Source organism: Canis lupus, chromosome 9 (assembly GCF_011100685.1).
Source record: "Canis lupus familiaris isolate Mischka breed German Shepherd chromosome 9, alternate assembly UU_Cfam_GSD_1.0, whole genome shotgun sequence".
Lineage (NCBI taxonomy): Eukaryota > Metazoa > Chordata > Mammalia > Carnivora > Canidae > Canis > Canis lupus.
In genome coordinates this window covers 53,777,599-53,804,825 of record NC_049230.1, presented here as the reverse complement: position 1 = coordinate 53,804,825, position 27,227 = coordinate 53,777,599, and the positions used below count along the sequence as shown (strand labels likewise).

Genomic DNA, 27,227 nt, shown 5'->3' with positions numbered 1-27,227 from the left:
GGTGAATCCCTCATTTGGGATATGTAGACCACTTCCATTTTTTATTGTTTTTATAAATGCTGCTGCAGTAACATCTTTGAGGCTGAACATTCATATAGATCTCTAATTGTTGGCTTAGGATCATTTCCTAGAAGTGGAACTGCTGAGTCAGAGACTATGGATATTTATTGCCAAACTGTTCTTTAGAAAGGATGTACCAACTTGCACCCTGCTTGGCAATGTCTGCATGCCCATTTTCTTGCTCCTTTGCCAACACTGGGTATGATTATTAACTTTTTCTTTTGTCACCAATTTGTGCTTTTTTTTTTTAAGATTTTATTTATTTATTCATGAGAATACACAGAGAGGAGAGAGAGAGAGGCAGAGACACAGGCAGAGGGAGGAACAGTCTCCATGCAGGGAGCCTGACGTGGGACTCGACCCTGGGTCCCCAGGATCACGCCCTGGGCTGAAGGCAGCGCTAAACTGCTGAGCCACCCGGGCTGCCCTGTTTGCGCTTTTTTGATGGCATGTATGGGATAGCTCTCCTGTGGCCTGGCCACTTGCTTTTACTCCTGTATTGCCTGATTGGGTTCTTTCTCCCAACTTTCTACTGAGAGCTCATCTTTTCTTATTGGCTTAGAAAGTTGTTTTAGTTTTTTTTAGCTTTTTGTTTTGTTTTGTTTTGTTTTAAAGATTTTTATTTATTCATTCACGAGACACACAGAGAGGCAGAGACACAGCCAAAGGCAGAAGCAGGCTCCCTGCAAGGAGCCAGACATGGGACTCGATCCCAGGACCCCAGGATCACGACCTGTGCCGAAGGCAGACGCTCAACCACTGAGCCACCCAGGCGCACCCCCCCCTTTTTTTTAGGATTTGTATTTCTTCATGAGAGACACACACAGTCAGAGACATAGGCAGAGGGAGAAGCAGGCTCCATGCAGGGAGCCCGATGTGGGACTCGATCCCAAGACCCTGGGATCATGCCCTAAGCTGAAGGCAGGTGCTCAACCACTGAACCACCCAGGTGCCCCGACTTAGAAAGTTCTTAATAAGTTAAAGATATAACCTCTTTGGGCAGCTGGGGTAGCTCAGCGGTTTAGCACCTGCCTTTGGCCCAGGGTATGACCCTGGAGTCCCAGGATCAAGTCCCACACTGGGCTCCCTGCATGGAGCCTGCTTCTGTCTCTGCCTCTCTCTCTCTCTCAAGAATAAATAAAATCTTAAAAAAATATATTACCTCTTTGTCCTGTGCTTGTGCAAAGCATTTGGTCCTTATAACCCTGCCCCCCATGAGAAGATCAGATTGGTTTATAAGATGGGAAGTGATCTGCCATAAGCCTCACAGTACAGAAGGGAAAGGGACAGGACCAAGGCCAAGGGGTTTTATGCTCCATGCTGGGGGTTCAGTGGGACCAATTTTTAGCACCCTCCATTCCCAGCAGCTGACTCTGCCCTGGGCATCCTCCGTTTGTACCCCTGATCTCCACCAGGCCGTGGAAAGGAAAGGACTTCCCTGGACACACCTCCTTTTCATATAAAGTGCCTCAAACCCAAGGACCAGGTGCCTGTGGGCAGCTGTACCTCAGGGGAGCTTGAAGTTACCTGGAGGAGTCAAGAAGGCTCCATGGAGGTGATGTTTATGTGGGGACTTGAAGCGACATTCAACAGTGCTGCCCAAGAAGAAATATTATGTGAGCCACATGTGCAATGTTAAAAGTTAAGATATTGAGGGACACCCGGGTGGCTCCGTGGTTGAGCGTCTGCCTTCAGCTCAGGTCGTGATCCTGGGGTCCTGGGATGGAGCCCCACATTGGGCTCCGTGTGGGGAGAGGCAGACTCTTCATTCTCCAAAGAATGAAAATTTAAAATCTTTTGCTTTTTAAAGATTATTTGTTTATTCTTGCGAGACACAGAGAGATAGAGGGGCAGAGACACAGGCAGAGGGAGAAGCAGGCTCCGTGCAGGGAGCCTGATGCGGGACTCGATCCCAGGTCTCCAGGATCACACCCTGGGCTGAAGGCAATGCTAAACTGCAGAGCCACCCGGTTGCCTGAAAATTTTAAATCTTAAAAAAAAAAAAAAAAAAAAAAGTTGATATCGAAACTTTGCATCCAAAATAGTACTCATTCCATATATCACTGCATTTTTAAAAATATTAATGAGGGATTTTTCATTCCTTTTTTGGGGGTACAAACCTTGAAAATCTCCTTTGGACTGGCCACCTTTCATGTGCTCAGTGGCCTTTGTGTGGGAGGCGTCCCTGCACTGGACACTGCAGGTTTAGGCCATCACTATACTCTAGGAGGAGAAGGGAGGGCCGCCCTGGAGGAGCAAGCCCTGTGAGAGGGAGCAAGAGGGGAGTCAGGAGACAAAAGGGCTTTGAGAGCCGGCAGTGGCTTGATCAGCCTGGCTGGGGGTGGGGCACAGAGGAAGGTGTTCAGCCTTGAGGTCTCTTCAGGGAGTGAAATCCAATGGACTAGGTGCAGAGGATGGATCTAGATGGATCTAGAGAGTAGGGTCCATGGGGAGAGCAGGGTGTCCAAGACGTTTCAGATTTCTGGCTGGAGTCACAGTATAGAAGAAGCCATTTATTTGCCCACGGAGAGAAGATTCTTTTTTGGGGAAGAGGGGGGTTTGATAAGTTATGTTTCTGGCCTGATGAATGAGGGACACCCACATGGACACACCCCGCAGCAACCTGGATACACACACAGGCTGAGACTTGGGAGAGACTGGGCTGGAGCTGCTGATCTGGCCCGGGAGGTAACGACGCCAAGGACGCAGTGGCGCAGGGAATATTTAATCCAGACTCTGCCTACCACAAGTACGTCACTTTTGTTCCCAAGGGCTTTCTGGAAGAACTACTGAGCAAGCTTCTGGGGTCACTCTTCCAGGCGAGCTCATAAAACAAGACAAGGGACTCTCTGCTGAAAGGCAGGGCAAGGACCAGAGGCTGGGTTAGGATGCAGATTCCCAGGTCATGCCCCCACCCCGTTCAGCTCTGCCCCTTCTGGATGGGGCCTGGGCAGCTGGGTCACCGATCAGTGCCGGCAGGTGATTCAGGCAGGCACCTTCCCTGGGCTACCTGCAGAGGAGCGAAATGACTCTATCAAATGTTTGTCTTATTCAAAAGCACTGTGTTGATTATTATTATTATTATTATTATTATTATTTTGTGTGTGTGTTTATTATTTTTAAAGATTTTATTTATTCATTCATGAGACACAGAGGGAGAGGCAGAGGCTTAGGCAGAGGGAGATGCAGGTTCCCTGCCCGGGGAGCCCAATGTAGGACTCGATCCCAGGACCCTGGGATCATGCCCTGAGCCGAAGGCAGACGCTCAACCACTGAACCACCCAGGCGTCCCTACAAGCAATGTGTTCAATTGTAGAACACAATCTGTACAAAATACAGATGAATTTCTGGAATTAGTCATGACGGTTGCACAACCCAGCGAACCATACACATTAAAACAGTGAATTTTATGTTATGCAAATTATATCCCAAGTTTTTTAAATGCAAGGAAAAATACAAATGAGGGCAGAAAATAAAGTGACTTGCATTCCCACCGATACTGGTAACAAGTGATAGAACACTCTGGAGGCAGAGCCTTCAGATTGCTTTTTACAAGTGTACGTAAGTTAATTTCTATTACTTTACACACGCTGGTTTATAACCCTTGGGGAGCCACCCTCAACCCCCCCATCCAGGGACCCATCCCTGTCCCCAAGGGCTCAGTCCTCCATGCTCTCCTTGCCTACCCTCCCTCCTTAGTGACCTTATCCTGCCGTGTGGCTTACAATCCCAGCTCTATCAGGATGGTTCCCCAGCTCATCCCCGTGGCCTCCATGTCCCTGAACTCCAGACGCTGACATCACCTGCTTCTGGGGCCTCATCCAACATGCGTCCATACTTCTCACGACCTAGAGCTGGACTCCTGCTCTTGCCGCCTCCATACTTGTCCACTCCCCATGTGAGCGATGGACCTCCCCCTCTAACAGTTGCTCAGGTCAAGATCCTTGGCATTGACCTTGACTCCCTTCTCTTTGTCCTACACCCCCCATCCAGTCCATCAGGCTATCCCACTTTCGCACTATAACCTGAGTCTAACCAGTTCTCTCCATGTCCTGGCCTGCCTTGCTGGACCCGGCCACCACCCTCCCTGTTGACCAGGGAGGGGGTCCTGATTCTGCCCATGGCTGCAGGGATCCCAGGGCTGGGAGCAGCAGCCAAGGGATCCAGTTAAATACTGGTTCTGACTTACCTCCCACCTCTCCCTGGCTCTCCAAGCCCCTGCGAGGCCACATGTGGGCCACGGGGCTCCAGGGCAGGGTCTGGGCACTGCTCCCCCTTCTCCAGGCCTTCCTCCCAATTCCTTGCAGAATGGGTAGGAATGGGTTCCTTCCAGCTGGCAAGTATGTACCCATCTGAAGGCTTCCTGCGGTCTGAGGCTCCATCCAGGGGAGGCCATCTAGGGAGAGGAATCGGGAATGGGCCCTGTTTGGAGGTAGGAGGCGGCATCTGGGGGCTGAGAAGCACTCGCAGCCCTGGTCAGGCTGTCTCTGTCTCCTCAGTTCCTCTGTGGACTCTGGACCCCTTGGGGTCTGTGCCAAAGTGGGGAGAAAAAGAAACCCTGCCCACCACCTCATCCTTGCCTCTTCCTCCCATGCTCTGTCCACCCTCAGCACCTTCTTTCTCATCACAGAGGTTTGCTGAGTGACCACGACAAGTCAAGTGCCTTCTAGGTGTTACAGGTACAACCACAAATGAGAACCCTGTCCTCAGGCGGCTCACAATACAGGGGATGAGACACACAAAGAATCATCACAACCAATGAAAAGGAGACTAGGTCTGCAGGGCTTGCAAAGGAGAAAAGGATACAGCTGGTTAGGAGGCAGGAAAGGTCCCCACACACTGACACTGTAGATGGGGTGGCCAGGGAAGGCCACGGGCACTCTCTCTCGCCTCTCTCCATCCGGGTGGAGCCTTGGCCACTGGCCTCAGCCTCAGCTCGGCCTGGAGGACCCCTGCAGGGGAAGCCACCTGCAACCCCCGCCTGGAGGTCAGAGAAGTAGAGAAAGCAGATCTGCCCCTGTCACCCCTCTGCTTAAAGCCCTGAGGCCCACCCAGCTCCTTGCTGAGACGGCAGGCGGGTGCCCTCTGGCCCTGGCCCTTCCCTGTAGTTTCAGATTGTAGCCCCTGCGCCTGCGGCCCTGTGCACTGAGAGGGGTTCCCCCTCGGGCTCAGGTCTCCCAGGCCTGGAATAGGCGGTCCCAATCGCCCCCTCCGTCCTCAGGGCTTGGAGGTCACCTTCCCGCACCCCCCCCAGGGGAGGTACCCCCACCAGACAGGTGACATTTTGCCGCGGGGAGGGCCGGGACCGCCTGTCCCATTCACCCGCGGGTGCCCGGCGCCCAACAAATCTGCTCGAATGAATGAGTTTCTGGGCGCAGAGCCTCGGCCTCATTCACATCAGATCTTCCGGGCCCTCCCCGCCACCCCCACCCCCACCCCCACCCCCCCGCGCCCCGCGGCGCCGCGAGGGCCGGGGCGGAGGGCGAGGGTGAGCGCCCCCTCCTCCGCCGGCCGGTCGGGGTCCGCGGGGCGCGGGGCGGCGGCGCAGGCCGGGCCGGGCCGGGCGGGTGCGGGGCGGGAGGTGGCGCCGGGCGCTGAGTGGCGGCTCCGGGCCCACCCCCGGCGCGCCGGTGCGAGCGGGAGGCGGGAGGCGGGAGGCGGGAGGCGGGGAGCGCAGGGGCGGCGGCGAGAGGGAGCGCAGCAGCGAGCATGTGCCGCGGAGCCCAGTAACCAGGGACGACCGCGGCCACCCCGCGGCCGCGTCGCCGCCCAGCCCAGCGCAGCCCCGCGCCGCGGCGCCCGGACGGCCCGGGCCTGCGAGCGGCCGCCCCGCGCCCCCGCCCCGGCCCCGGCCCCGGCCCCGGCCCCCGCCCGGCCCCCGCCCCCGCCCCCGCCCCGCGCCGCGCCCAGGGGGGCCGAGGCGCCGCCAGCCGCGCGGGCCCGGCGCAGACAAAGGCGCGGCCCCGACCCGGCCCGGCCCGCCCGGCCCGGCCCGCCCCGGCCAGCCGCTCCCGCTGGGCGCCCCGACGGGGTCCGGCCGGGGGCGGGGGCCGCGGCCGCCGACGATGGGGAAATCCAACAGCAAGTTGAAGCCCGAAGTTGTGGAGGAGCTGACCAGGAAGACCTACTGTGAGTGCGCCCGGACCCCCGCCCCCGCCCCCGCGCCCCTCCCCCGCCCCCGCCCCTCCCCCGGCCCGCGGCCCTCCTCGGCCGCGCCCGCCGCACCCCGCCCTCCGCCGTTCCCCGCCCCGCCTGGGCGCCGGCCCCTCCGCAGCCCCGGCCGCGCCCCCCGCCCCGCACCTGGCCCCATTGTTCTAGGGCGGCCCTCCCGGTCCACGCGCCGGGCCGCCCCCGGGCCGGCAGGACCGACTCCGGCCCCGCGGCCCCCCGACCCCCCGACCCCCGCGGCCCCCGACCCCCCGACCCCCGCTGCCGCAGCGCTGTCGGCCGGCGCCGGGCCGTGCCGGGCCGAGGGGGCCGGTCGGGGCGGGGGCTCCCGGCTGCGCGGCGGCTGGGGCTGTGCGGAGCCGACGGGCACGAGCGCAGCGGGGTGGGTGATTCATGCATCACGATGCCGCCGCCGCCGCCGCGAGGTTGGCCCGTCGCCCCCTCCCTGGCCCCAGTCGTGTGCGTTGCGGCGGGAGCGGGGCGAGACTTGCCTGAGCGCTCGAGGCGGCGGTGGCGGCGGCTCGGGGTCCTGGGCGCCGCGGGGGCTGCGGGATTTGCAGGCTGAATTCTCCCCTGGCCCCCATCTCACCTCCCCCTCCCTAGCCCCGTCTGCCGCACTGGGAAATGGGGGGTGATCTGGGCTGTCTCAACAGGTCACCGTCTGGGGCACCCCCAAGAGGAGGGTCTGCCCATTTCCGACTTCTCCAGAGCTGGCTTCTTGCGTCTCTCCACCTGGCCCCAACTTCACAACCGTTCTGTCCCCTCCTATCTTCGGTTTCTCCAATGAAGGACTTCTGTCCCTGCAGCTCTTGGGGGACACCCCACGCAGCTTACCAGGGGTTCATGGCACTGGAGATCCTCTTGACCCCATGCTCTCTCTTTTGGGGGACGGGGAGAAGGATGACTGCATGGTCTGGAAGGGCTGGTGCCTGGGTGTCTGACTTGGAAGGGCGCACCAGCCCGGGTGTGGGTTGGAATTCAGAACCCATACCTGGGCAGCAGCGTGGGGCCAGCCCCTTTGCCGGAGATTGACTGGCAGCCTCTGCGTGGATGGAGGCCAGGGAGGCAGCTTCTGGTGGTGCATTGCACAACCTCTGCCCCCCCACCCCCATCGGTCTTCTGGGCACGTTGGCAGGTCTGGCCAAGCTCACACTTCAGCTCCATGCCCCTCGCCCCCATGTGCTTAGAACAATGGGGGCTTTCCTGAGTGGGTGCTAGTCTGCTGAGGGGTACTGGTCCTTCTCCAGTGGAATTCTCCAGCAAGGAGCTCACATCCCAGTAGCTGGTCCTGGAAGTGTTGAAGCTCCAAGGACTGGGACTCTCTCCTTACTGCTCTTAGCCTCTTTCCTGGGGGAGCCGATGGGTTGTGGGGGGACGGGGTGGCCCTGTTCGGCTGCTGTTCTGTGAGATTTGCTGGGCCTTCCCTCAGGCTCTGGCCAGATGTAGGCAGTAGCTGTCTGCAGGAGGCTGCAGGTGGGACTTCCCAGGCTCTGGTGCCCTGGGCGGCAGAGGGCACCACGGGCTTTGACAGGAGTGGTGGGCTTGGGTCGCATCAGGGTGTCCCCATTGTGGTAGAGCCGGAGAGCCACCTGAATGAAGCCAGGTCGCCTACTTCCTGAGCCTGTCACATGTCAAGCCCTTGGCATCATTAGCTCATAGAATTCTCAACCGCCCTGCACGTGGTGGGCAATGTTCCCAACCTCATTTATAGATGAGGAAACTAAGGCTCGGAAAGGTGAAGTCGTGTGCCCGAGAGCCACGGCCAGGGGCTCAAACCCTGTCTGGTCTGTTTCCAAAGTTATGCCCCTGGAGAGATCTCAGAAGTCAGGCCGAGAAGTCAGGAGGGGCTTTTTTTCTGTGGGTCCCTGTCTGGTTGCTGCTTCAGCCCGCGATGGTGGATTCTGGATGCGAAGGGGTGGGGGCCGTCGTTTTGTCCGCCCTGCCCCCCTCACCCTGGGCTCATCTGTCAACTTTGGGAGAAGTTGAGTCAACAAGGTTTTGTTAGGAGCAGGCCTGGTGGTGCTGTGCTGGCCTGGGCTATTTTTAAAGGCCTTTGGAGACATGGAACAGTTTCGATCAGAGAGTTAGCCCAGAGTACTTCGCTCCATAGAGGCCTTATTAGGTGTGGGCTGGGGAAGGTGCTGGTGGGTTCTTTTGCCTCCTGTCTCCCTTGCTGATGCTTGGTGGTGCTGGCTCGTAGTAGGCCCACAGATATTTGTTGAGGAAAAGTCTCCCAGCAGGAAAAGCAGAGAAAGCCTCCAGCTTGTTCTTAGGCCCCAGATGGGCTTCCTTCTGATGGGGACTGGAGCCATCTGTTCTCTGTTGCGGGGGTTCCGTGTGTGGGGTCAAGAGATGAGCACTTAGCAAGGGCCATCAGATGGCAGAGTCTCCTGGAGAACTTGTTAAATGCCAAGTACATGGGTTGCTTTGCTCTTGGATTTCTTACTCCTGAGGTCTGGGCTGGGTCCAGAGCCTTGCGTCCTTGATACGTGTTACCATGCAGGTCTCAGTTCCTGGGAGCCCCAGTTGAAGACCTGCTCTGGTTCTGGGGGTCCCGGCATGTGTAAGTGTCACCTGGGGGCTTATGCCACCTCGGGGTAGCACAGATGGCTGCAGGGCCCAGAGGGGAGCTCAGATGTTCACACCTGAGTCATGGCAGCCGCCACCGCTGGTGGTGACTCTCCTGCTCCCTGGGAGAGACTGTCCTGATGGGGTGTTTGTGTGAGAGAAAGAGAAAGCAGGAGAAGGTCTAAGACACATCAGATGCAGCCTCGCTAAAACCCTCTGTCTTTCGGGCTGAAGACTGCAGAGGAGATCGTTTTCCTCCTCTGCAGATAAGATTTGGTAAACCACCATGCCCCGTAGTGCCATCCTCACCCTTCCTGGCACAGCTCACACCCAGAAGCACAGGAGGTTCGAGACTGATGGGAGCCCCTGCCCAGCCGGGACTCAGCATAGTCAGTGTGGCCGGCAGCCCAGTTTCTTGGAGGTCTGGCCCACTTTCTCCCAGCTTGTTGGTGAGGCCGTGGTCAATCCCGTGTGCCCCGGCAGTGGGACAGTCCAGCCCCTCACTTAGTGACCCTCAGCTTCCTCATCTGCAAAATGGGTATGCTCATGGTACTTGGCTTCCTGGGGGATGGAAGGCATCACCAGAATAATTCCCTTATAGCCTAATACCTGGATCCTTTGGTAAAGGGTCCTCCTGGATGCATGGCGACAAACAGCTGCCAAGGGTGTCAGGCTGCGTGTGAGCGATCGTTATAATGTCGCTTTGGGTACACGATTCAGCTTCCTCTTGAATTGATCTTAAATACATCTCGTGGGCAGAGTTCATCTGTCCACAGAGGAGTCCTCCCACGGCCCTGGACTTTGTGGCTTGCACACAGGAGGCGGAGAAAGGTGGGAGCTTGGGCTTGCCCGAATCTTCGCAGATGCTTGTTTTACCTGCAGTGGTCTCCCCGCACCCCCTACTTGTTAATTTTGGGTCTGCGCCCGCTTGCTGTTCATTGAGTGCTCACTCTGTACTGGGTGCAGACATTGGAACGGGAGGGAGGGAGATGGAACTCTTCTTGCCTTCAGATGGAAACCAGCCAGATGCTCCAAAAAAACCAAGCCGATGGGGCTCGAGCTATTTGTTGTGGTCCGAGCTGCATTGGCTTAAAGCTCCTGGGCTCCAGCCAGGCAGCCCCAAGAAGCAGACACCTCCACCCTGCCTCCCTTCCTTATCCTCTCCCCCGGGGTGCTCACGGCACTCCCCAGGGACCCTCTGCCCAGGACTCGGAGGAAGTCACCCGTTCCCTGTCCCTCTTGGCCAGCCTAGGCTCTGCCTTGACCTTGCTAGCCAACCTTGAGCCTCCATAGCCTTTTTCCTGATGCCCAGGATGGTGCCTGGTGCATGGCAGCTCGTGCAGGGGAGGAGCACCCAGATGGGAAGTCGGGTGGCTGGCAGCCGATGCCTCTGCCACCCAGAGCCGAGAAGGGGACCCTCGTTCACGATCAGGAGTCTGTGCTTAAGAGAGGCCTGGGTGTCTCTAGTTGGGTTCTTGTGACTCTGGCTTTGGGAAGGGTCACACAAAGGTCCCTTCCTGTAAGATAAGGAATATTCTCTGATGATCACTGCCCCCACACGGTACTGCTCGACCAGAGGGGGCAAGGCATTGCCGTGGGGGGAGGCAGCATCTGCTAAGAGGGCGAGACCAAGGAAGCCTGTTCCCTCTCTCTACTGTAGGTGAGACAGAGCAGCAGCAAGACAAGTTGATATTGGGGGGTTACACTAGGGTGGGCGTATGGGCAAGAAGCATCGAGCCTGCTGTTAGGAAGGAACCCAGTTTCCTGGAGAAGGGGAGCTGGGTCCTCAGTCAGGCTCTGTGACCTTGGGTAAGTCGCTTACCTTCTCCGAGCACCAGCTTATTCATCTGTAACGCCTGCCCATGTGACTCCCTGGATCCAAATGGGAGGATGCTTTGAGGTCCAGAGTGTGGGCCCGAAAGGAAAGGGGGGCTCTTTGGTGGCAGAGTCTCAGGGAGGATGGTAGGCCTCCAGGGCCAGATGTGCTGGGGTTCTGGCTCTTTCCTTGCACAAGCCCCCTTCTCACAGAGCTTGACTTTCCTCCTATGGAAGATGGGCATCCCCGAGGCCCCAGAGTAGGATTCATGGGTGGATGAAGGGTTTAGTGTAGTACCTGGTGCTAAGGGGGCCCTTTAAGCTTCTGGTGGCACCTGGTCCTAGGATCCTCTGTCTCCTAGAGCAGGAGGGCTGAGTGGGCCCTGTAGAGAGACGTGAAGGAGGCCAGAGAGGTGCAGGGACTTGCCGGGGGTCACAGAGCCCAGGCCTCCTCCTTATACCTGTCTGGCTCTTTCTGCCTCCTCTAACTCCTCCTGTCTCCAGCCCACCCCCACCCCACCCCAGAGATTCTGGCATAGTGAGGTGACAGCCCTTTCTCCTGGCCACCCAGCCCCTCTCCTCCCAAGGCCGGAGCTCTGCAGATGATGGGCGGTGGGCAGTGCAGCTGTCCACTGGGCCAGCCTCACGTCACTGCTCACCAAGGGCCCCGAAAGCCATGGGATGGGATCTGCACATTTTCTGAGATGGGTGCGGGGCCATGGAAGGAAGTGGTGGAGAGAATCAGATGTGGGTTTGGAGAGTGTTCTTTTTTTTTTTTAATACGTTTATTTTTTATCGGTGTTCAATTTACCAACATACAGAATAACACCCAGTGCTCATCCCATCAAGTGCCCCCCTCAGTGCCCGTCACCCACTCACCCCCACCCCCCGCCCTCCTCCCCTTCCACCACCCTTAGTTCGTTTCCCAGAGTTAGGAGTCTTTATGTTCTGTCTCCCTTTCTGATATTTCCCACACATTTCTTCTCCCTTCCCTTATATTCCCTTTCACTATTATTTATATTCCCCAAATGAATGAGAACATACACTGTTTGTCCTTCTCCGACTGACTTACTTCACTCAGCATAATACCCTCCAGTTCCATCCACATGGAAGCAAATGGTGGGTATTTGACATTTCTAATGGCTGAGGAATATTCCATTGTATACATAGACCACATCTTCTTTATCCACTCATCTTTCGATGGACACGGAGGCTCCTTCCACAGTTTGGCTGTTGTTGGAGAGTGTTCTTATCTATGGTCCGAGAATGGATTGGAGGAGGGGTGGTCGTCAGGGCGGGGGGTGGTCATGGTGATGAACTGGGTGTCGGTGGGGATGATATGGAGGGCAGATTCTGGGGATATTTAGGAGGAGCATTCAGTTGGACTTGGTGCGTAGGTTTCATTCCCTTATACATTTGAGATTATATACTTCTTATTTTCTAACTTTTTAAAACCTAAGAATTGTGAATATTTGCTCACATCATTAAGTATTCTTTTAAAACATGATTTTTAAGGGGCACCTGGTTGGCTCAGTTGGTTAAGCGTCCCACTCTTGTTCTCAGGCTCAGGTCTTGATCTCAGGGTCATGGGTTGGAGCCCTATGTTGGGCTCCATGCTGGGCATGGGGTCTACTTAGAAAAAAAAAAAAGTTTAAAACATGATTTAAAAAAAATAAAAAGCATGACTTTTAAAAAATGGTATGTTGTATGAATGCAACGTTTTATTTGATTCCCTGCCATTGGACAGTTAGGTTGCTTTCTTAATTTTTCCTTCCTTCCTTTCTCTTGCCTTTCTCTCCCTCTTCTTTTGCCAATATCAAGAGTGCTGTGATGAATGTTTCTCTACTCAATCTTTGTATGAACATCTTTGTGATAAATTTTTGCACATAGCTTTTCTTGAAGATAAATTCCCCAAAATGAAGCTGTGGAGTTAAAGCCCGGAGATGTTTTAAAAAGGCTTTTGATAGAAAAATTGTTAAATCACTCTCCAGAAAGTATATTCCAATTTCCATCTTCAGCAAAAGTGGATGAGAGAGTGCCTGTTTCCCTGCATCCTTGCCAGCACTGAGTCTTACTGCTTTTCTGGATTATTGCTGATTTTGTGGGGAAAGAAAAGAGGTGCTCACTCTTTGAGTGTTCCTTCCTTTGATTATTTTTAAACAGAATCCTAGAATCTTTGAGCTAGAGGAGACTTTGCAGGGGGTGGAGTGGGTAGGTCATTTGGTCCAGTGCCTTTATTTTACAAATGGAAAAATCGAGTACTGGAGAGGCAAAGTATCTCTCCCAAGGTTACGTGGCAAATACCAGGCAGAAACCCAGGACTGCTGGCTCCTGTTGGGGCGCTTCCCACTGTGCTATGCATGACGGGTTGGCTGTTGGGGTTGACGTAGGGCTGTCTCGCTTTTTTCTGATTTGGTTCATCCTGTCCTAAATATCTCTTGCTCTCAGGTAAGGAAAAAACCAGTATCAATTAAAAAGAGCATCCTTCTTACTGGCTTTTTGAGATGAAACACTTTGCACGTCCTGGGTGTGGTCTATTTACCAGGGCAGAGAACGTCATAAATTAATGTGCCAGGTTTCCAGGTAACTTGAAATTGGGGTCAGATTCCCAGCTGAGAGCAGGGCAGCAGAGTGTTGAGGGCTTGTGGGACAGCTTGCTGTCTTCTGGCTGTGGCTCTGTCCACCCCCTCAGCCCTCTGAGTTCTGGGTGTCTTATGTGTGACGTGGGGATGGACAACGGTGTGGACATAGGGATCGGCATGTAGTGAGCGCTCAGTAGATACTCTCACAGGAAAGGCTGCTTAGCTGTTGGTGTCAGGGGACAGCGGCCCTTGGCTGCTCCCCTGGGGGTCACGGGGTGACCTGTACAAGCCCTCTGCTACATTGTGAGTCAGTGCCAAAGATGACGGCCTCTGTGTCTGGCCCAGCTGGATGGTGGCAGCATCATTCTGCATTGGGCTCTTGGCTCACTGGGTCAGGGAGGGAGGATGTGCTGTGGAGTGCTGGACTTCAGGTCCCTGCGTGGACATGGCCTTGGAGGGCCAGAGAGATACCCGCCTGGGCTTCAGTCCCAGAACCATCACAGCCTGGACAGTGACCGTGGGGTCACCAGTGCCCCTTGGGACTCAGTTTCCCTCTCTGTATGATGTTCAGATTGCCAGCTGGTGGGACTTCTCTGGGGCAGCTACCCTGGGGACCTCTGGTGTCTGCTGACCTGGGATCATGGGCTGTCTCGGCCCTGGGCACAGCTCTTAGTTTCGCGGGCCTCGGTGTTCTCGTCTGCGAATTGGGGCTGTTGGGGGGCGAGGTTAGGGAGTGTGGAGACATGAATTTGATGGCTCCTGAGTGATGAGGGTGAATCTGTAATCAGAAGCTGTGTCTGCTGCATGTTCCCGTGAGCCCAGCCCAGCCCAGGTGTGCACGTGCCTGTCACCAACTCCTCCCCCCAGGAATCCTGGGTGGTCCTTGCTTACAGATGAGAAACTGAGGCTCACGGGGGATCGGGGTACAGGGTTGGCCCCAGGCCACCCATGTGGTGACTGATGCAGCTGCCATTCGATCCCGGGCCAAGCGCGGGCCCTTGCAGGTGGAGGTGCCAGAGAGCCGCCTTGGAGGCGTGGGGGTGATCGTGAGCAAGCGTGGGTGCCTGGTGTGGGTGTGTGGTGGGGCAAGGGCTGTGGATCACATGTGGGAGCCGTGGTTCACGGGGGCGGGCTCCGGGTGTGAGTGACGGGGTCGTGGTGTGTGTCGGGGGTGGATGAGCCGGCGTCTGTGCAGGCGCATGCGCATGCTGGCGTGTGTGAGGGCAGCTCTGCGCAGGTTGTAAATGCAGATGTGCAAGGCGGGCGGGTGGAGGGGCACAGACAGGCCAGGAACGTGGGTCAGAAGCCGACTGCGCAGTTGCTGCCCTGGGACCAGGCGACCCTGCTGCCACTTCTCAGCCTCCTGCCCCCGCCACGGTGGTCCCTGGGAGCCCATCTATCCTGTTATCCAGGGGGAATAACAAAAGTGACAAGCCCCGTTTACCGAGCGAGGGTGCAGTGCCAAGAATCCTGAGTACAGATTTGCCGCCGTGGGGTTGCACCATAACCCTGGGACTGGGGACTGTTGTGCCCATTTTACAGGTGAAGAAAACGAGGCCCAGGCAGATTCAGAGACCGCCCAGCCCATCAGAGGCCAGGTCAGGGCTCAGGCTCAAACCCTTGTCTGCCAGAGCAACGCCCCTCGCTGTGCCTGCCCGCTTCCCACAGTCTCTTATAACCTTAGAGCTGCTGAGGAGGGTAGTGAGCACCCCATCCCTGGAGGCATTCAAGCAGCTGTTGGACATCAGATTCTGGCCAGGTAGCCCAGATTCCTGGGCTGGGCTGGATGTGAGGTTGGACACTGGGTAGGATCCTTCCAGCTTCCTAGCTTCACACACGGCCCTACTGGTTCCAGATGTTTTGGCTCCTGTGAGGGATTTGGGACAGCCCTGGCCTTGGCTTCCTCCAGGAGTAGATGGCCCTGGGCCTGCAGGAAGGCAGCTGGAGGACGGTTGTGAGAGTCCAGGGGGCATCGGTGGGAGTGGACATCAGGGGCTGCCTCGGCCCAGCCTCTGAGGCCCTCCCAGCCTCCGCTCGTCCCAGCAGAGGCTGCAGTGCTCACCTGGTGCCCAGTGCTGTGCCCTCCTTGTGGGATCCTCCCAGCCCGTGAGCTCAGGAGCACCATCCCTGCTCCTGCGGAGTCTGCATGCTGGGGCTGGGAAGCAGCAGGCCACCGGAGAATGCGGCCATGGAGACCAGCAGTGCCCCCTGGAGCCTGCCAGGTGCCCTGAGGAATGTCTGGTAGAAAGTGGGAAACCACAGGGGCAGTGTGAGGCTCGGACACAGCAACACAGGGACCTCAGGGGCCTGAGGCCTGGTAGCAGTGCCCTGGGTGACTGTAATCTCCTTGAGGGTTGGGACACGCCTGGTGAATTTGATTTTTGTGCAGTACCTAGCCTGGAACCCCACACAGGGCACACCTGTGAACACCTATGTATAAGGCTTCACGTTTTCCAAAGTGTTTGTCCACATGTTTTGTTTTGATCTTCCTTTGACCGGGGTGGGCCCTGCTTGTGCTCCTGACCAGCAATCGGATGGGGTGGGGGTGCAGGGTGTGGTGGATCTCCAGCTGGGAGTTGGAGTCTGGGGTCCTGGTTCCAGTCTGACCTGCTGTGGCTTCTGGCTGCCCCCCTTAGGATCTCAGTGTCTCTGATGTCCTGCTGTCTCTGTGATGGGGTATCACCTTGGCTTAGCCTGAGAGTGTCCTGAGGGGCCCACCTGGGGGGCACTGCGCCCCACCTAGCGAGCCCATGCTGGGGGCACCCAGGAAGCAGAGCAGGGCAGCCACTGCCTCTGGCATCCTGGTCTCCTACGGCGGCCGCAGGAAGCTGCTGGGGCGTCCAGGCCACTGCGCTCGGATTCCCTGGCAGGGGAGCGGGAGGAGGGTGGGAGGAATGTGGCTTTGAGGAATGTTTAACCCAAAGCAGAAATAGCACTCTGCTTTTTTTTATTTTAGGCTTGGGTTTTCAGCTAGGAAGTGGGCTCAGAGTGCCATCCTCTCTCTCTCCCTCCTCCCTCGATCCATCTCCAGCCTCCCCCAGCTCCCCCACTGCTCTGGCCTTTTGGGGACAGAAGGTGGCCTCTTTTTTTTTTTTTTTTAAACCAAGAAGCTGCTGTGAGAACCAGGAAGGGCCCCGGATGTGGTGGCAGTGGAGCTGGGTTCTGATCCCTCATTCTCCCCGTCCCGGTCCTGTGGCCACTTCCTACCCTGAGCCTCTGCTTTGTTGTCTGTGGAACCAGGGGGCTGGGTGACACAAGCAGAGAGGGCTTGTCGCCATGTCAAGCGCTCCTGCTCAGGGAGCCGCCAGGCCTGGGTGTGAACCCCAGCTCCTCTCCTGAGCTCTAGGACCGTGGCCCAGCTCTTTCCCTTGAGCCTCCTCACTTCACCTGTAAAATGGGCACATGACAGCAACCCCAGCTCCCAGGACGGTGGCTGCAATTAGTGTGAAAATATTGCCCAAAGGACCCGGCAGGCCCAAGCTCCTGCACCCCAGTGGCCTCGCACATAAAATGGGCACACGCCTCTAGCAGGCTTGCTGGCAGGTTGAACGAGGGTCTGGGTCCTGGGTGAGGGCAGCTCGGAAGCGCTTTGGCCTGACCCTTGGTCCTCTCTGCTGGGTGTGTGCTCAGCCCGTGCCAACACCCCGGAGGCCTTCCTGTAGGAGGTACCCAGGGACCAGCCAGCGTCCCTCCCCAGACCGGGTGGCAAGGACATGTTTGAAGATCATTGGGCTGTGAGCACCGTGAAGACAGACTTGTCTGGCTGCGTGGGTCACTCTGTCCCCCCAGCTCCTAGAACAGGGCCTGGAACTAACCAACGAGCAAATACGAAAAGGAACAAGCTGGCAAGCAAGCAGAGCTGTCACCCATCTCGGGTCTGTGCTCTCTGCTCCTGTCCTGCCCCGTCCTACCTCCCAGACTGGAGTTGGGGCTGGGACTGGGGCTGGGGGGCCTGCCCATCTGGGGGGTGGCTGCATCCTGAGAAGTCAGGCTCTGGGAGGCCAGGCCCCAGCAAGCCAGGCCTGGCAAGGACCTGGGTCCCTGTGACCTTTGGGAGCTGGGGACATGAGGAGGGGTCCAGCTAGCCAGCACGGCCTCTCCCTCCAGCAGCCCCCCACCCCACCCTGTGCTCCTGTCTCTTTGTAGGAACTGAGACATTCCTGTTCAAAGGCAGGAGATGGGGCTATTTTTGGCATCGTGGGGGGAAAAGCGAATGCTTCCCTTCTGTTCAGAAGTCTCTGGCATGTGTGCTGGGCAGACGAGGCCCTCGACAGGGCTCAAAGCCTGAGCTGCCTGGGCCTCTGCCCCCCGCACCCCCACCCCCGGCCCCCAGGGTCCCCGTACCCCGTCTGAGGCCCAGCAGCCTGCAGCCTGTTGAGTGATGGTGATTATTTCCCGACTACCCGTGATGAGGCCCTTGCTGGGCCTGAGCAGAACATGATCTTAATTAAAACTAACAGCAGCCCTCACAATAAAGGAGAGGAGCCTGCAGGCCACTCTTACCTCGATAAGTGTGTCCTTGGCTCAGGCTCTGTGTTGCTGGGGGTGCTTGTGGGAAGGGGGCCCCCACCAGCTAGGGGCGAGTGGCTGGAGACCCTGGGTGCCTGTGTGGGGTCACTTTGGCCAAGGGTGTCCCGAGGCCACCTTGCCACTCTTTACTTCTAGATGCAGAAAGCCCTTGTGGAACAGTTGCTTCCCGACAGTTCTGTGGGTGCCAGGATGCAGGGCAGATGGACGGATGGGTTTCTGGCCTTCCTGGAATTCACACTGAGGTGAGGGTAACAGGAGGCTAGGGGAAGCATCAAGACAGGGCATTCCACAATGCTTGGATGGCTACTGGGTCTGGGGTGCATCAGGGAGGGCTTCCTGGAAGAGGTGATGTTTCAGTTGAAACCTGAGGGTAGGAGTTGCCAGCCATAATAACCAGTTATTCATTATTGATCTGAAATCAATGTTGAGAGTGTTTCAGACAGAAGGAGCAGCATGTCCCATGTCTGGAGGCATCTAGCTGTGGCAACTCTGAGGAGCTAGAGAAGGTGCAGTGGCCAGAGTAGAGAGGAGGTGCGTGGTAAGGCAGAGGCCTGGTAAATTAGCCCTTGGAGGGGCCGCCGACCAGCAGGGCAGGGCTTACCTGGAGGAGGCACTGCTGGGGGCCAGTCTCGGGAACCTGGTGAGCCAGGTGAGGCCCCAGGGCTCGTGGGGGGGAGGTGGGTGCTCCCCCTGCCCGAAGGAGGCCTCCTTCTGGCCTCCAGGGGGTTCTGGCCAGGCTGACAGGTGCCTCTCTGTGCCCCATTACTGCTGGGAGTCCCTGTGCTGGGGTCATCCTGCTGCCAGGTCCAGGATAAGGACTGGGGTGAGTTACTTGTGTGCGGAAGGCAGGTCAGGGCCACCCTCTGTTCTTAGTTCTTAAAGGGCCACAGCCGGGCCCACAGTGTGGCTGGGACCCAGATGCTTGGGGCTCAGGCCCCCACTCTACCAGAAGCCCTGGGGTCAGTGCCTCAGCACCTTGTCCCCACTGCCTGTCCCGGGGACAGCTGGGCCACCCTAGTGGGGCTCTGATGCAGACAGAGCATCAGAGCCTGCTGCTGGCTGCTCACATCTGGGGTGGGAAGGGGAGGACGGTGTGCTGGCGGTGGCAGAGGTGGGGCTGGGTCCTGCTGACCCTGTCACTGCCTGGTTTCCATTCCCGGTATGTCCCACTACCCCTGTCTCTGTCTCCCTGCCAGTGTTGTCTCTGTCACCCAGTATGGGGGCCTTGCACCTTCCCCGGGTCTCAGTGCCTCACCTCTCCCAGGTCTGGGGATGAGGCCGGGGAGTGGGGCCTGTTGGGGTAGGCAGATGCCACATGCCCCAGGACAGGGCTTCTTGTGCCCCCTCCCACCTCAGGTGCCCAGGTGACTGGCCCTGGTCATCTGGCCATGTCTGTGAGTGCTTTGACACCTTTATTCATAATCGTAGTGATGGTTAACATTTTGAGGCCCTCGCTGTGCTCCAACTGCCTGGACCACATCATCCTTCTTCGGGCCTGTTCTCTGTTCCAGCGAGATGTGGCTTCCTGGGGTCCCCTGAGCTCACCACACTCTGTGGCATCTCCCTTACTCTTTGTCTGCAGAGGCCTGCCTGTCCTTTTTATGTCAGCCTACGTGCCCTTTCCCCGGGAACAGCCCCCACCCCCCCAGCTGGGTCAGGTTCCCACTTGACGCAGATTGTTAGACAGCTGTGCTGCTGTGTGCTTATGTCCGTCTGTCCTGTTACAGCAGACACTTGGAGGACGAGGACCTGTGTCTGGGCCAGTGCTGTGTTCCCAGAGCCCAGCTTGGGGCCTGGCCCATATGCTCAGAAATTACTTATTGGGGGAATGAAGGGGTAAAAACTATCCTGTTTGTCTGCCCATCCTTCTTTCTTTTCTTTTCTCTTTACTTTTTTCCTTTCTTTCAAGAGAGGGAGAGAGGGAGACAGGGAAGGGGAAGAGAGAGAGAGAGAGAGAGAGAAAGAGAGGAGTGCCATCATGGTAAACCCATTGATTAGCCAGGAGGAATAACCTTGAGTTCTAGGAAGTAAAAAGAGGTGCATCTGCTTCCTCGCCTAGAACAAGCATGACACACACACATTCTCCAAGAACAGATATGCATTGAGCATCTACTACGTACCGGATGCTCTTTTATGGCCAAGGCTTAGGCAGACACAGATCCTGCCCCACAGGGCCCCCCACCACTGAGAAAAGACAAAATCAGAGAATCCAGGCAGGCAGAAGGACGAGGACAGAGCCGCTCCTCCTGCTGTCCAGGCTCTACCTCTATCTGTAGCCATGGTAGGCTTTATCCTCAATCTCCTGATGAGGAAACCGAGTCTCAGATTAACTGACATGGCCAGTGTCACACAGCTGGACCGTGGGAGAGCTGGGATTGGAACCTGTTGGACTGTGGATGTGGGTCGCTTGGCCAGAGCAGGTTAATAGATGAGCAGATATTGAGAACCTTTTGCTTCCCAGCCCCAGTGGCCCTTAGCTGGGGGAGTCAGAGAAGCCAAAGATTCGGTGCCTCTTTGAGGGCCCCAGATGATACAGTTCGGGAGTCAGGCAGGAAAGTGACTCCCAGAATGCATTTGCGTGATGCTTGAAATGCTGAACCTCTCCCGCAAGTCCTGGAGTCCACGGGCCCTGGTCCTGGTCCCAGCCTCACTGCAGACCGACATTGGTCCTTGGGCAGGTGGCTCCACCTCTCAGTCCACAGTCCCGTGATCTGTAGAAGGGGGATACTGAGTCCCTGTCTCACAGCATCGTTCGGGCACTGAAGGAGATTAAAATGCGAGAAATGCTAAGTAAATGGAGACTTTTTGCACCTGGAAGCTGTGAGACAAAGGACATCTTTCTGCAGTTTTGAGAATTTTTTTGAGGGAGAGGAGAGAGTCGTTTACCTTACATAGAGATTAAAATCAATGGATAACTTTATTATTAGGGTAAATTAAATATTTATCAACAATGGAGCAGAATGCAAAACTTGTGGAAATATTTGAGCTGGAACCCAAGATTGGAACGACACCTTGTTTGCCGTGGCTTCCTGGGACTCTGCCCCCACTCCCTGGGGTGACAGTCCTCTGCCCTCAGAGGCTCTGGGGAGGGCACCTTTGGGGAGCCCCTGGACTCCTCCAGCACGTGGCCCTGCTCCAGGGACCAAGCACGTTCACCTCCCTGTGAGCCAGTGGCAGTGAACACCCTGACCCCATCTGTCAGATGAGAAAACTGAGACAAGACACCAGTCACGCTTTATCCGGTAAATTCAGAGGTGGGAGGGTCTTGAGGTCTGGGAGAAAGACAAGGGTCACCTGAGGACTGCTGCTCCCTGCTGGACGGTGCACTCACACCCTGTGCACCCAGAGCCTGGCCCACTGTAGGTGCTCAGTGAGTGCTTGCCGCGGCCCGTGGGGCTCTGTGGGTGGCCCCCTCCCTGCGGACCACTGTCCGCAGGCCAGAGCCTGCTTGAGCACAGGCTTCGGAGTTGGAGGGACCTGGGTGCCCCCTCCACTCCTCACCACTGACTGTGACCCAGACAAGTGCCTTTACCTCTGTGAGGCCTCAGTTGTTTCACCAACGAGATGGGCTGGCGGAGACCTCCACCTGTCAGCACAGCGTGTGGGGCTCAGGGATCCTGAGGGTCAGGAGGGAGCAGGGGCATTTGACTCGGGATCTGAGCAGCCCTGAGCAGCAACCTCACCTTGAGCCCCTTGAGGGCTTGGTTCCTCTCTGCGTCCTAGGACATTTCCCATCAGCCTCTCTGCCTGGTCCTGCCAGCTGCATCTCCTGCTACTGCCCTGGTGGCAGTGAGACTCCTGACTTCTTACTCTAATATCCTGGCTGTCATCGGGATAGCCTGAGTCGCTGTGTCACTTGTCACACGCTGGGCTCAGTGCTGTTGGCCTGGATCCTCTTGTTGGCTCCCATGGCCGCTCTGTGAGAGGGAGGGGAGACCAAGGCTCAGAGAGGGGAGCACATTGGCTGGGGTCACACAGCAGCTAGGTAGTGGGTGACCTGTCCCTACAAAGGCCTGTGGTGGGAGAGAGCCCAACTTCTAGGGCTACAGGCAGGTCAGCCAGAGTGGGAGCACTGGCAGGGGGTGGTGGGCAGGTGGCTGAGCTCTGGCCGGAGCTGTGACCCCTGGAGCTTTGTGAGGCTTTACAAATCCTGTGCGCAAAGGGCGGGGTGCAGGGCTGGCCTGGTAGCGGCTCGCAGGTCTGGTGGAGGTGGGTGTGCTGGAGGTGGGTGTGCAGATGGCAGTCCGAGGCCCGCCAGGCCCTGCAGGGGGTCAGGTCCTCAGGTCCGTGTGAGTGTGGCAGGAAAGTTCCTGCAGACTGTGGGGGCCCTGGCCAGTGTGGGTGGTGGGTGGAGATCGTGCAGAAGAGGAGGCCCAGGGTGGGGGCAGGTGTCAGGGCCAGGCTCTGGGGACCTCGCTCCTTCTGGCTCAGCTCGAGGGGTGTCTGCAGCACCCCGCTCGGCACGGAGGGCCCGGGAACTCTGGGCAGGAAGCCAGGTGCCTTTCTGATGAGCTCAGGCCAGCTCCCTGCGGCTGGGCATTTATGGAAGACAGGCGTGGGGCATGCGGAGGCCCGGCTGGCTCCCTCCCTGCCTAGGAAGAGGCCCGGAGCCGGTCAGCAGCGCTGGGCACATGGTGCCCCGGTGCGTGGCATGGGCGTCTGTCTGACCCCGAGGGCTCCTTCTTGCAGATGAGCCTGCCGCCCACCCCCCCAGCCAAGGGCACCTAACACCCCAATGCAGCACCTGGCCCGGGTTGTCTGGCCTACCTTCCTGTTTCCACACCACCCCTGGGGTCCCTGGCCATCGGCTAGCTGCCTGCAGGTCACTTCGTGGGGTGCGGGAGCTGGGGACTGGAGGAAGCTGCACAGCCAAGGTGGACAGCCCAGTCCCTGGCCCCCACGGGGACGTCCGTGCGTCACCCAGCTCGTGTTGTCTGACTGCAGCCTCCCTGGCTCTGCTGGGAAGGGATTTGGGGCTCGGGGCACCTGTGCCACGTGGAGGCCAGGGAAGTGCGGGGGTCTGCTCCCAGCCCCCTGGGAGGCAAGCTCCCAAGCATTTGAATCCCTTGTCTCCCCACCTCTGGGTGTGTGGCACTTCACAGTCAATGCTGCTGGTAACGTCTGCGGGAGGAGTCACGTCCCCTTTCAGAGACAGGGAAGGTGACCGGTTGGCCGCAGGGGAGTAGCAGGCCCCTGGAATCCGGGTCCCAAGAGCCTACCCTGCTATGCTGCCTTCCCTCTAGGGAACTGCGGCTCCTGGAGGTGGGGGTGCCTGCCAGGATGGGGGAGCATCTGTAGCAGCTGCCCTGCTGCCTTCTCTGAGCTTTGCACCAAATTAGGGATGTTGGCAGCTGCTAGACTGCCAACTAGATTGGGGACTAGATTGGGGGGGGGCATGGGAGGGTGACAGGTGCCCGGAGAGGGGGTCCTGTGTGGGGGACACCCAGCTGGCCTGGAATGTAGGGGTGTTCCTGTGTTTTCTGCCTAGGAGAGCAGGAAGAGGGGCGTCCCCAGGAAGGGGAGGTCAGTCTGAGGTGAGAATCCCTTTGAGCCCTGTGGAGCGTGACGGGGCCCCTGGACGACTGTGAGGAGAGTGGACAGGGGCTGAGCTAGAGGCGGCCGGTTGGGGAGGACCTTGACCATGAGGCATGTAGATGCATATGCTGCCCCCAGACAGCCCTGTGAGCAAGGGGCTCAGAAGACCTTAGTATTCGGAGGTTGAGCAAAGGAGAGGCCTGGGGCCTAAGGAGGGTGCTACACTTCTGGAAGCTTCTTTCTGCATTTCCGAGCACATCTTTGTCCGAGTGGTCAAAGGCGTCAGGACTAACAGGTCGTCAGACTAAATGACTGGGGCCTGCTGGCGGCCAGGCCCAAATGGCCCCACTTTCTCTTTTGGTGTTAATCAAACAGGCGCCTTCTTGCTGCAGTGGAGGCAGGAGGCCTCGGTGACCCCGGCGGTCAACCCAGCCTGGGGCCCTGGAGATGGAAACAGGGCCTGGACTGGCCACAGGATGGTGGCTCGAGAGGCTGGAAGGAGCGGGCCACCTGCCCTCCCGCCGCCGCCGCCAGCCCCTGTGTTCCGTTCCCACCCTGTTTGAGCTGAGCTTCAATCAGGAGAGAGGTATTTTGCTTTAGGGAAATCACAGTGAGACTCAACATTTATCCTGGGCTCCAGGCACTGGCTCTCTCGCGTTCATTCCTGGCAGATGAGAGCTGCGCGAGGGAGGAGGCGCAGGGAGCAGCCTGGGGAGCAGGCGCTCTGTTCCTGCCATCCTGGTGGGGGTGGCGGGGGTGGGGGTACTGCTGGCGCCCTCCCCCCCACCCCCCTCCCCCCTCCTCCACCCCCCACCAGAGGGCGAATGCCAGGTTGCCCTGAGCCAGCTGGGGACAGCAGGGCAGCAGGCCACAGCTGGGCCCCTCCCCACTCCCGGCCACCCGCAGGCTCCAGCCCCCCACCCCCCAGCTGCCCCAGCTTCTCAGGGAGGGGAGCGCTGGGGATGCCCAGCTCCTCTCTTCCTGGCTCTGGGCCCACTCTGGGCCTGGAGTGTTCCCTCTGCCTCTTAAGAAGCCCTACCAACGGCTCCATCTGGTAGGCGTTTATAACCCCATCCTTCAATGAGGAATCAGGCTCAGAGAGGGTAAGTAACTTGTTCAGAGTAACCCAGCCTACAAATGGCCAAGATGGGACGCTGACCCAGAGCCTCCCGCTGCCTTGGCCAGGTGGTTTTAGATATTGGTTTCCTAATGAGCCTGAGCCACCCCCTGGCCTGTAGGCAGGAGTGGGCCAGAGAAAGGTAGCCCATTTTTAAAGTTGGCCAAAGCCAGTGGCAGCTGTAGAAGTAAACATGTGGTGAGAAACATGCTGTGGGGTGTGTCTCACATGCAGCCAAGTGGCTTGGTGATGATAGGGAATCCACGAGGGTTTACTGTCTGCCTCCTGCATACAGGACACTGGGCCGGGTACTGGGGCGATGCCAGGGATGCCAGGATGCCTTAGCGTCCAACTGGGAAGAGGAGAAAATGTGCTTCTGTTGAGCACCTGCTGGATGCCAGACATCATGCTTTAAGTACACTCTCCTCCCGTAAGACAGAGGCTGTTGTCCCATTTTCAGATGAGCAAACCAAGGCTCGGAGGCCGGGAGTCATTGCTCAAGGCCACACAGCCTTCAGAGCCCTTGCCTGGAGTGCTGGCCGGGCTGACCCCAGAGCCCCTTCTGTGGGCCACTCCCTGTGCCCACTGTCCCTCTCCCTGGCCTGGTGCCGGTGGGCGGTGCCCAGTCTGACCTCTGTGTGCAGCTCATGGGAAGAGAGACTGTGGGGAGCGGTGATTCCCGCACGTCGGGGGTTTTCAGAAGGGCTGTGGCAGGGCAGGAGGGCTCTGTGAGAAGGGACATCCTGGTGGGGATTGGAAAGGTAGATGCGGTCACCTAGGTGAAGGAGGTGAGGACGGGTGTCCTGGGCAGAGGAGCAGCAGGTGCAAGAGCCAGGAGGCAGGGTGGAGGCGGGGGTGGTTAGAGAGGGGCTTGGAGGACTGGGGAGTCCTGGGCTGAGGACAGCCTGCCTTCCTACCTGCCGGGCCTTGAGCCCTGAGCGTGGACCCACCCAGTGTAAGCACCATGTGCGTGTGCATGGACGCCTGTTTCACTTCACACCTGGATGAGGGCCCGGGGCAAAACTGGGATGCCTGAGCCTAGGAATGTCGCTCTGGTGTCAGGGCGGACTGTGGAGCAGAGGGACCCCGTGATCCCAACCCCTTCTCCCCCCGAGGGTCTGTGGGGTCAGAGCTGCAGGACCCCCAGCCCATCTGGCTGCGGGTGGGGCACACACAGCTTGTGGGCTGATGGGGACAAATATCCCCCCCAAAAAAACTTTCATTTTGAAAGCGAGAGAAACATTAAAATAACAGCTCAGCGAGCACCTGTGTGCCCTTCATCCAGATTTGCCAGCAGCCAACATTTTGCCGGGCTTTGTTGCTTCTCTTTCTAAATATATGTGTGTACATTTCTGACGAAGCTGCTGGCATCCTGACCTCACCCCCAAATACTTCAGGGCACATCTCAAGTGAAAAGGGATATTCCCCCACATATCATGCCCATGCTGTTCCCAGCCCTAAGAAAATCAGCAGTGAGCCCATCAGGGCATCTAATCACACCCTATGGTGCATCTTCCCCAGCGATCCGAATAATGTTTGCTGTGGCTCGTCTTTAACACCAGATCCGGGACCCAATCCAGGCTCTGTGGGTTGCATTTGATGGCCTTGGCTCCTTTTCTGGAACAATCCCCTGCCTTGTTTTACCTTTTATGGCCCCGACATACTCAAGTGTCCTGGCCAATTGTCTTGTAAGATGTCCCGCCTTCTGGATTTGTCTGGTTACATCCTCATGATCAGATCCAGGTTGACTGTTTCTGGCAGGAGAACTCCGTGGATACCACGTCCTATGGCATCAGGTCAGGGGGGCACCTGATGTCGGGGCGTTTCACTATCGGAGAGGCCAGGTTTGATCAAGGACAGTCATCTTCATGGTCATATTTTTGTTGTGTGTTAGCTAAGATACGGGCAGCACAAGTCATTGGTAATATTGTGGATATTGAAGCTTAGACTGAATCTGGATCAGGCAAGTAAACGAAGTAAATGAGCTGATTTAAAGAAACATCTCGAGTGAATCATCGGACTGGTGGTTAGGGAAGAATCGAGAAGGTAGTATGGGAATGGCTGGGCTCCTGGAAACCCAGACAGAATGATAAGAACGCAGGTCTCGGCATTGGGCAGATCCGGACGGTGACAGTGGCCATGGGTCCCTTCCTCAGGTCCCTGGCTCAGCTGCCTTACCTGGACAGTGAGGTCCACACTGGTCACCTCCAGGTACCTGAGCCCAATAGAGGGGCTTCAGGTAGAAGGCTGGGCCCCCAGGGGGCTGCCTGCTGTCCGCTCCACTCAAGACCCTGCATGGCTCCAGGTAGGGAAGCAGTGATGGCCTGCTGGCCCTGGCCTGGTGCCAGGGGACACCTGATGGCTTCTTCTGTTTCCTAAAGGTTAATTAGCTCCTTAAAGCATCAGTAGGGCCCGTCTCCCCCACCCCAGCTCACGTCCCCTGGGGCTTGGCTGCCTGCTGATCACCCAGTGTTCTGTGTTGGGGACCATTCTGATGGGGGAGGGGCAGCCAACTGTGTCCCCCCCCCCCCCAGTGGCTTCTACATCCTGGGGACTTGGGGGAAGCTTCTGAGCTAGGGGACTCCAGGGGAGCCTTCTCTGGCCCTGGGAGCCCAGAGGTCAGCAGTGGATCTGCCACCCAAGCTCTTACCACTTAGCTCCTAGTGTTTCTGTCACGTGATGCCAAGGTCACACAAAGTCATGCAGCTCTTCATCTGATGCTCTGGGTGGAGGAGGTGCCCAGCGGCCTTCATCCCAGGCTCTGAAGGCAGTCCTGGCCCTGCCGTTTCCTGGCAAGGTGACCTTGGGTTACTTCAGGCCAGTGGACTCAGCTGCACCGCGATGTCGTCGGG

At 57.7% G+C, this 27,227-nt stretch overlaps 1 protein-coding gene and 1 long non-coding RNA gene across 3 annotated transcripts in view; one reads left to right on the top strand and one right to left on the bottom strand.

Moving 5' to 3' along the window:
* Positions 1-2,019: 2,019 nt before the first annotated feature.
* On the bottom strand, positions 2,020-7,261 carry LOC111097486. Its single transcript, XR_005364898.1, has 3 exons — positions 7,063-7,261; positions 4,250-4,456; positions 2,020-3,070 (listed from the first exon to the last, which is right to left on the bottom strand). It is a non-coding gene; the product is annotated as an uncharacterized LOC111097486 (long non-coding RNA).
* Positions 6,056-27,227, top strand: part of NCS1 (neuronal calcium sensor 1) — a 49,744-nt gene continuing 28,572 nt past the window's right edge. The window contains exon 1 of one of the 2 annotated variants that reach the window (XM_038549040.1): positions 6,056-6,189. In XM_038549040.1, coding sequence (XP_038404968.1) covers positions 6,126-6,189 — 64 coding nt within the window. In that variant the 5' untranslated portion in view covers positions 6,056-6,125. Of the gene's footprint in view, positions 6,190-26,146; positions 26,172-27,227 lie in introns of those variants that run through there. The other variant, XM_038549039.1, reaches the window with a different exon arrangement.